Genomic DNA, 10,592 nt, shown 5'->3' with positions numbered 1-10,592 from the left:
TACCCTCTTACAACAACTTGGTGCATAACATCACATCACTCACATAGTCCCATACCTACTTCTTTTCCTTACCCATCTCCAAACTAACGGGGCAAAAAAAGTAAAAGAAAGTCACTGTAAGGCACAAAAAGAAAAAAGAAACCAAGGGAAAGATAATAGGGAAAAAAAGACGTAAAGGGATCGTAGAGCAGGAAAAAAAATCCCCTCGACTGACAGATGCGAGACAGGCAATGAATGTTTCCGGCTAAAGGTTAATTTCTCTGCAATCCCAGAAACGGGAAATGCCCGGATGAGAGAAAAAGATGGTGTATCTGTTCGAATAAGTAATATCTTAGAGAGTATGGGCAGGAAATTATTACTATCGGTTTTTTGGAGTGTGTTTTACGTCAGTTTTGACGGGTGTCGACACATGCCAGGCCAGGAAGAGGAGAAAGATGTTTTTGATTGGAGTTGTTTTTCGCTTCCCGCGCGCGGAAATGGTTTTCATTCTTCTTTGGAAATAAATTTTATTCGCTTGTAAAAAGCGAAGAGGAAGACTGGATTGGAGTGATTTAATGTGGGATTTTACGCAATTTATTGCGATTATTCAATATTTGTTTGATAGTGTTTGAGTTGTTCAACTGTTTATGATAGTTGTTCTAAATCTGGAATGAAAGGTTTTCGAGCAATAATTGTTGATTGCAAATTGCATTTTAAATTACGATTGAGGTTAATCATGTTCTTATCATTACATTTAATTAAACATTCCACAATGTAGCACAAATTGATTTAAATATATGGTAATTGCAGAGTTGAAATGGAGCATACATATTTATAATGGTAGAATGATAGAATTGTAGTAGAATTATAGTAGAATATAGAATGGTAAATTAGGATAGAATATAGAATAATAAATTATGATAGAATATAGAATGGTAAATTATGATAGAATATAGAATGGTAAATTATGATAGAATATAGAATGGTAAATTATGATAGAATAAAGTACAATATAAAATGATAGAATATGGTAGAATATAGAATGGTAGAATTGTGGCGAAATATGGTAGATCATAGAATGGTAGAATTGTGGTGGAATATGGTAGAATATAGAATGGTAGAATTGTGGTGGAATATGGTAGAATATAGAATGGTAGAATTGTGGCAGAATATGGTAGAATATAGAATGGTAGAATTGTGGCGGGATATGGTAGAATATAGAATGGTAGAATTGTGGCGGGATATGGTAGAATATAGAATGGTAGAATTGTGGCAGAATATGGTAGAATATAGAATGGTAGAATTATGGTGGAATATAGTAGAATATAGAATGGTAGAATTGTGGCGGAATATGGTAGAATATAGAATGGTAGAATTGTGGCGGGATATGGTAGAATATAGAATGGTAGAATTGTGGCAGAATATGGTAGAATATAGAATGGTAGAATTATGGTGGAATATAGTAGAATATAGAATGGTAGAATTGTGGCGGGATATGGTAGAATATAGAATGGTAGAATTGTGGCGGGATATGGTAGAATATAGAATGGTAGAATTGTGGCAGAATATGGTAGAATATAGAATGGTAGAATTATGGTGGAATATAGTAGAATATAGAATGGTAGAATTGTGGCGGGATATGGTAGAATATAGAATGGTAGAATTGTGGCGGGATATGGTAGAATATAGAATGGTAGAATTGTGGCAGAATATGGTAGAATATAGAATGGTAGAATTATGGTGGAATATAGTAGAATATAGAATGGTAGAATTGTGGCGGAATATGGTAGAATATAGAATGGTAGAATTGTGGCGGGATATGGTAGAATATAGAATGGTAGAATTGTGGCAGAATATGGTAGAATATAGAATGGTAGAATTATGGTGGAATATAGTAGAATATAGAATGGTAGAATTGTGGCGGGATATGGTAGAATATAGAATGGTAGAATTGTGGCAGAATATGGTAGAATATAGAATGGTAGAATTATGGTGGAATATAGTAGAATATAGAATGGTAGAATTGTGGCGGAATATGGTAGAATATAGAATGGTAGAATTGTGGCGGGATATGGTAGAATATAGAATGGTAGAATTGTGGCAGAATATAGTAGAATATAGTAGGTAGAATTGTGGTAGAATATAGTATGGTAGAATTGTGGTGGAATATGGTAGAATATAGAATGCTAGAATTGTGGTGGAATATGGTAGAATATAGAATGGTAGAATTGGGGCAGGATATGGTAGAATATAGAATGGTAGAATTGGCGAGGATATGGTAGAATATAGAATGGTAGAATTGTGGCAGAATATGGTAGAATATAAAATGGTAGAATTGTGGTAGAATATAGAATGGTAGAAATGTGGCAGAATATGGTAGAATTGTGGCAGAATATAAAATGGTAGAATTGTGGCAGAATATGTTAGAATATAGAATGGTAGAATATAGAATGATAGAATTGTATTACATTTGGTCCGAAACTTTCAAAGAGTTGCCCAACTGTTTTCTATGTATTCGTGAGTATATGAATGCAATAACTCAAAAATTCGGAGAATTAAATGAGTGAAATTTGGCTTATAGTTTTCTGCCCAAAATTAAGATACATATATTAAATATTGAATACAATCGGTGGGTAAAATAGATCTAAAATTCATAGGTATAATTCTCAAGTGTGAACACTACATGCCACATTATGTTAGTATATGTGAAATCCGAGGAGAAAATACTACCGTTTGTTTCCAATAATATCAAAGGATTGTTCTAATAAGCAGTGAGAGGGTTACCTCTCAATTTCTACAATTATATCTTCCACTGCATTTTCTCAAGGTTCAGAGACCGTAAATTACTGCAAGGAGATAGCAAACCTTCGAAGGTATAGCAGTCCGCAAGTTTAAATGCTACTTTTCGTGTATACTGTCGCAGTATGAGTGCTTCATTACATGATGAAGAAAATTAATTATGTGCTTTTAGATACCAACATTTTGACTGATTGGATTGAAAATTTGGCAGAGTTCTAAAATTTTGGCCAGAGAATGGTATACTAAAATGTATTTATTTTAATTACAAATAAATAGAAAGACACAAGATCACCTGTTTGAAGAATTTACTCCAAAATTTAACGAACATCTGCAATTTTGTTTATAAATCTGTATACTGAATTCCATTAATATTGATCTTAGTGTTTTTCAGTTTTTTAGTTCACGTGCATGTGGACACAGAGACAGACATGATTCTAAAACTATATTGCTTTCTTTCAGCAGATATTGCTGAAATTTTGATAGAAATTTTTACAAATTTTTGTTACATATTTTGATAATTTTTTATTACTAATTTTTACAATTTTATTTAATGTCAGGGCTAAACGCCAAATTTTGTCGATCTAGCTCAGTACGCTTTTGAATTATTATATTCACAGAAAAGACAGTGTGACATAATTTCTGAAATGTGTTTTTTATTAAAATACAGTCGCATTTTTCAATTATTATAATATTTTAAATTTGATTCAAAAAAGCATTATTAAAGACAAACAATACAAATAATGTACTTAAAAGAACCGAAATTGTGATTACTTTTACGAATTTCCCCTTTCTTTTTTTTTTTTTTTCAATATGTGCGTTAGTGCTAACGAAATTGTCATTCTAATTTTTAATTTATTTTAAATTACACAATGTATTGTCATAGTAATTGGCCCTTAACAGATATCTCTTCTTAAAATCCGAAAAACATTTTTTATTTACAAATAATTGTATATTATAGAAGAAATAATAATGAAACTTAACGTGTCTTTTGTTCTTATTTAAAACATGCGAGTGAATAAAATTATTATTTTATAAAATAAAATGCTACATAAATTCGTTTTAAAATCACGTTATGAATGGAATAATTATTGGCAGAATTTGTATTGTGCAATGCATTAGAAATTTCAAAATACCATTATAGTTCCAAATATTGATTTTAATCACCAAGTTGTAGAATTGGTTGTTGGTAACTTGTTATTTGGTAGTAAATTTTCTTTATGTGGATTAATGTGACATAGAATGACACCAATTTATTACAGCATTTCTTCGTGTTTTCAAATATTAAAATATTGTAGTTAGAATAATTTATATAAACAAATATAATTCTATAAAAATCTAAATAGTCGTGTATTTCTCTCCATATATTTATTATTTATTTTAATGCGAAATATAAAGTCTACATATTGAAAAAATAATAATTTTATAACATTTCACATGGGGATATTTAGATAAATAATTTTTACTAAAAAATCTATTATTATAATTAAAATAGTATGAGCATATTTTTAAAAATTATGACAATTATGCATAAAGTTAACTAAATACTCCAATAAAAATTCTATACTAATGATTTTTAATACTGCTGGTGTGGTGTGGAAGTTAGGAGAGGTGGGTACCAACTCAGATATCGTCCTCTTCATCTGACCGCGCTTCAAAAATACGAGATACATCCCTAAATAACTCTAGTGTTGCTTTAAAACAGGATGTTAATATAACTGAACTAAACTGAACTACTAATGATTTTGCAAACTTTTTAAATATATAATGTTTCAGAGAAAAATAAAAAGCATTAACCATTACAAACTAAAAAAAAAATAAACTCGTTTAAATAATGAACTTACTAACTTAAAAGATCGAGCGTAATTATTAAAATCCATAATTCTAATTCATATAACTAACTGGAATGCGTGCAACTAATTTAGAAAATGTGGGAAATTTCGAAATAGTTCATAATAAAACGCAAGAGAAGTGAGCCTTATGATTGCAAAAGGGAAAGTAAATCATTCTGAAAATTAATTAAACCTTATAAGAAAAAGAGAAAAGTTGACTTCCACCCAAACAGATTAATTCTTTCCAAATCTAGAGCCTGCAGGAATGGTACCACGTGACAGATGAGCTGCTATTATGAAGTCGATCGTAAATTAACCCCGTTTTCTAATATTCATCCGGCCGCGTATTGATTATTTAGGGAATTACTGCTTTATCCTCCAGGTTGGTGATAAAAAAGGATTCGTTGCTTTTATTGTAATGGCATTGATCGGTTTTTCCAACGTTAGAATCATAGTTCCTTTTCTTTCGAATCGGGGCGGAGAATCTAAAAGTGGTATTAACGATGTAATAAACTTCAGGAAGAAAGTTTGAATAGCGCTAAGAATATTCGCCATTTTTGTTTGTATATTTTCATAAAAGATAAGGATTGTGTATTTTTTTTTTTCTAAAGTAACTTTTTAGATTTCTTACTTTGAATTCTTTATGAAATGCCTTTTTAAAAAGCTAGCGATTTTTTTCACTGTTAAAGCATTGAAAAAGGTGTCCCAAAATTAAAGCACGATTTTAATTTGCCACCATCCATGTAGTAAAGTGTTGGAAACTCTATTAAAAAGCTATTTGACAGCTGATAGTTTAGGGCTACTAAAGATGGAGAGTTACGCGATAGAACAACGTGTTTTTAATGTTGAGCAATGTTTCAAAAATAATAAAAGTCTGGTGGCAACAGTTCGAAAATTTGAGAATTGGCCCCCTAGATCGTGTGATTTAACACCATTGGATTTTTGATGCCGTTATTTAAAGTTTTATGCCAACAAGCCCACAATCACGAACATTGAAGGAGGAAATTCAACTTTGTATTAATGAAATTCAGCCATATTTATACAAAAGGATCATGGAAAATTTTGACAAAAAGTGCGTACGTGCCAGCAAAGTCCTTTAAGTCATTTGCCTTATGTGTTATTCTATACATAACCTTATCTTTTGTACTTTAAAAATCAATAAAAATATAACAATTTGAAGTTATTCAATTCAAATTTTGCGTTAACACATTGTTCTATCGTGTAACGCACCATTTTTACTAACCCTAAACTGTCAGCAGGTTTTTTTAATTTTTCAACACATCACTGCACGAATTGTGGCAAATTGAAATCTTGCGTTAATTTTGGGGCAGCATTTAGTTTAAAAATTTGATCAAAATGCTTTTATTTTCAAATGTGAGCACAATATTCCTTTATTTATTTAAATAAAAAATTTCGTAAATGTGAAGAATTTTAATTTATAGTCTAGTATTATTCGTTTCAGCTGACGTGGGGTTTCTTCCACCTTATTTTTTTTCAAATTCGTATTTTTTAATCCAAACTAGAAATTCAATTAATTAGATTTCTTAAATTAATCTATTTATGATTTAGAATAAACTATAGAGACAACGCACGACTTTCAAATGTTTCTTTAGATAACAAAGTAAATTTAAAAAATAAATATATCTGAAAAAACAAATACTAAAAACTTTTGAGCATTTAGCTCACGGCGATCCAACCTATTTCAGGAATAATCTTCGATTTAAAATGAGTCTTAATTTACTTTGTCAAGTGAATTTATGTTAAATTCCTCCAATATGCCGTGCATAGTACAGTAATCAACAAAAAAAAAATTAACTTTGTAATTTTTTTATCGCACTTTCACATATTTTGTATTGATAAAGCCCATTTCTATAATATATATTTAAACGCTCAAAACAGTTCATGACAATTACTTAAGAAGCAAAATTATGAATAAAAAGAGGAATTCTTTAAAAATGGTGTTTTTAGTGGTACAGGTGGTATAAGAATTGAATATAGGTCCAACTAAAGTTAATTCTGCCTTTTTATTATTCGGTCTACTCTTTCTCAAAATTTGACCTAAGTTGAGAGTTTATTTAAAATTATACTAGGTAAAATAGTGATGTAATCTATAAAATAATCTATGGAATAAGGTTTCTCTTTAGATAATAATCCATTGAATATTCCATTACAGAATAATCCATAAAATACACTATGGTCTATAAAATATATGGTCCTACCGCAAAATTTGACCTAATAGTTGGGAATTTCTTTAGATTGATAACGTAATCTATGGAATAATGTCTCTCTGTAGATAGTCCATAGAAAAATATTACTGAATAATTTATAGAATATTCCTTTACAGAATGATCCATATAATTCACTATTACGGAAAAAAGTATGCCTATATACTGTCCCTCCCACAAAATGTGACCAAATAGTCGGGAGTTCATTTAGGATTCTACTAGGCAGAATAATAATATAATCTATGGAATAATTCTCTCTATAGATAATCTAGAAAAATATTACTGAATAATGTATAGTCTATTATAAAATAATCCACAGAATATTCCATAAAATATGCTATTACGAAACGAAGTATGGTCTATATAATATTCAGTTAAAGAATAGTGAATATTCTATAGAATATTAAGTTATATAATAATGTATATTCTATGGAATATTCAATTATAGAAGGATGCGTAGTCTGTAAATTAATCTATTATAGAATAGTCTATGGAATATTTTTAGTCCATAAAATATTCAATCATTATAAGCTATTTGCGTCTATCTCTATTATTTTATAACATTTTATTAAGTAAGTATAACATTATTCTCCGTCACTGGTGATTTTATGCTCTATAAAGGTGAGACAGAATATATAATCGTAATTTTTTTTGTGACGAATAACGAAGAAAAGCTTGTTTTTACCTTTTAATGCCTATCGTTTACACAAACACTCAAAACAAAATATTTTCTTTTTATGACCCAAATATTAAAAGTTTATGGCACAAAGATTGAAAGTTATTAACTTCAATCTTCAAAAGTAATAAATCGTTTGGCATTTAATTTTCAACAAGCTACTGATTCACAAGCTGTAAACGCAGATGGTTTTTACTGCAGAATTTTTTAATGTCGTAACTAATTTTATGATCTATTATTTCCATCCTGTGATGAATAATGCTAGTTTTCATCCAACATTACTGATAATTAGTTCAAAAACTCCCTTTCTTCAATTTCCTTAATGAAGACATTAAAATCCGTCGGCTTGATGGATTTTTTAAAAGCTTAAGTACTAATTCAGAGTGCAACTTATTTTTTTCACATCCCATTAATGAAAATATTTGAATAAATAATTAGAATTCTGCGGGTTCACCTTAAAAAAATCTTTCTTGTCCCTTAATAATGCATTCTTACTTTCGGAATTGTTTAAGTAATTAGTAGTTTTTTTAATCATAAAAAATGGCGGCGGTTATGTTTTATGCATTCTCCCGTCATTTTTAAGGTGGGAATTTAATTTTATTCCAGTAAAATGAAATAAGTGACAGTTAATTGAATTATTTACATATTTTGACCCGCTACATGAATGTAATAATTACTTTTTAAATTTACTTTGCGTAGAACATCGCGGGCGTTAAGCAATCTTGGACTTTATGAAGTAAAAACCTGCTCCACCCTCATCAACTATAATAAAAAATACTCATGGGTCATAAACTTGCATTTATTCTATGCTAATATTGAATAACTAACGAAATACTCGTCAATGGTTAATATTATATGGACATTAATTTAATGGATCTCATTTCTAACCATTCTTAAGATAGTGTTAGAATACACGTTGAAATTTTTATTTGTATAATAATCATATACATTTAGTAGCTGTAGTTTTACTTGATATGTATAATACAGTGCATTTAAAAACTTTACAAATAGTGTGGGTGTTTTTATATGTTTTCCTTTCTGAAACTTCTTTTAAAGATGAATTTAATGTTAAGCAAACAATAAAGAGCTGCACTCCGTTTTTATATCCGTCTCTTATATTTATTCTCTTTTTCTTATATTGTAGGTTGAATAAAGTTTTTAAGTTCTTGAGTATATATAAAAGTCAAAGTTTTATGAGAAACATGAAATAATTTTATGTATCAAGCTATGTTTAGATTTTTATTGCCTGTTGCGCAATTTATTGGATTTAAATTTTCTTCATAGAACTTATTTGGTATTCTATAACAGACCATATGACCTATGGCTACCAAATTTGGCAAAACGTTAGAATGTGGGGATATGCACTTTTGAGAGTGTTTTTTTTATTTTCATAAAAATTTTAATTAATAAAAATTTTAAATGTTGGTGGTTTTTTTGTGATAAATTCCGAAAATATTACTGCACGTAAGTAAATTTCCCATCATTTCAAAATTTCAAAAATTGTTTTTTTATGATATCAATTTTATAGGAGTGCACACTTTTCCTAAATTATTTTGGCAATTTAAAAAAAAGAATCGCCTAATTTCCAATAGTGGTTTACACTGTTGCCTCGAACCTCACAAGATGAATAAATCGAGAAATTTAGAAGATTCTTGAGCCCAAAATTTATGTTTTAATTACACAAATTATTATGGGAATTGTCCTCATTTGTGAAGTTCATTTGCACAACAAATAAAGCATATACAGGGTGTCCCTGATTTCATGGGCGAAACTTTAGGGGTCGATAAAATGCCTATAAAGAATAATTTTTTGTATAGCAATGAAATATCAAAAATGGAAAATTTAGCGGGAAAAACAAAAATGATGAAGAAATAAAAAGAAATAATATTATAGTAAGTGCTCAAATGTGCAACCACCAGTATTTATATAGGCTTGGACACCTCTAACGGCTTATTGGCGTATTGTTTCGAAGATGTCTGTTGTTACACGAACAGATGCAGCAGCAGCTGAAAGTTTTAGATCTCATCATAGTCAATTGGAGTGTTGGAGACACTGCATTTTTCAGCCTTGTTTGCACTTACTTACACTTGCTTATTCTGCCTACACTTTTTATTTCCAAAGCTATATTGTTATACAAAAATTGTTTCTTTATATGTATTTTTCCTACCCTTAAAGTTTGGCCCATGAATTCAGGGACGTCCTGTATAAAACAATTAAAATAACGCGACTTTAATATCTAAGAAAATGTCGAACATGAGGTTATATCTAAACGATTTAATTTCAATTAAATATAACCAATATCCTCGGTTAACCAGCTGCCCACTAAAAGCGAATCTGGATTATAAAATAATACCAATAGTAATCTGAAATTAAAGTCGTAAGCTTAGTTTTAATTGAACTGAGATCAATAGTCATTTAATGCACTTAATTTTCAAAATGACCATTTTAAACAATCAACTAATCGAGGCTAACTTATGAAGATTTTTTTATCTATTTGTTTATTTTTCAGTGGAATTTATTTATTTTCTTACATTTCAATAAACTAAAATATTTCTATATGTGTACACCAAAAACACCTTAATTATAATTTACAAAATGAAATAAGAATATCAATACATTTCACCTATTTCCTCCGTATAGATTAACCGCAAACAAATTTAGAAATATACCATTGAAAAATTCTTGTTTCAATAAAGGAGGAAAAAAAGAAAGAACACTTGTGTAAATCGGGAGGCAAACCCTCTTGAACATTTTATCAAAATCCGTAACCTTTAAGATTGTTTCGCAATTCACTGTGACTTCTTTCTCTCCACTACATTCCCTGGAGATATTTCCGACGACCGTAATAGCTGCAGAGCCGGAACGATATTTGCATATAAACATAGTTCAGCGTCCGAGTGAATAAAATCGGAATGTTAAAATCTTTCCATTTCCAGCTGCCCTTGCAGTTCAAAAAGGCAGAGTCTGCAGCAGTTGTAGTTGCCTGCTGCTTGCACTATTGAAGTTTTCATTTTGTGGAATATGTTATTTTTATGAGGTTTTTTCCCTCCAGATTGCAGACGATAGTACAAAGTGCAAAATTAA

General features: G+C 29.7%; 1 protein-coding gene across 1 annotated transcript; it reads left to right on the top strand.

Annotated features, from left to right (window-relative positions):
• The first annotated feature begins 1,006 nt into the window (after positions 1-1,006).
• LOC129987523 (uncharacterized) lies at positions 1,007-2,107 on the top strand. Its single transcript, XM_056095494.1, has one exon. It carries the CDS (start codon positions 1,007-1,009, stop codon positions 2,105-2,107), a length of 1,101 nt encoding a protein of 366 aa, XP_055951469.1.
• The last annotated feature ends 8,485 nt before the right edge of the window (positions 2,108-10,592 follow it).

Source organism: Argiope bruennichi, chromosome 10 (assembly GCF_947563725.1).
Source record: "Argiope bruennichi chromosome 10, qqArgBrue1.1, whole genome shotgun sequence".
NCBI lineage: Eukaryota > Metazoa > Arthropoda > Arachnida > Araneae > Araneidae > Argiope > Argiope bruennichi.
This window is presented reverse-complemented; position numbering and strand designations above follow the sequence as displayed.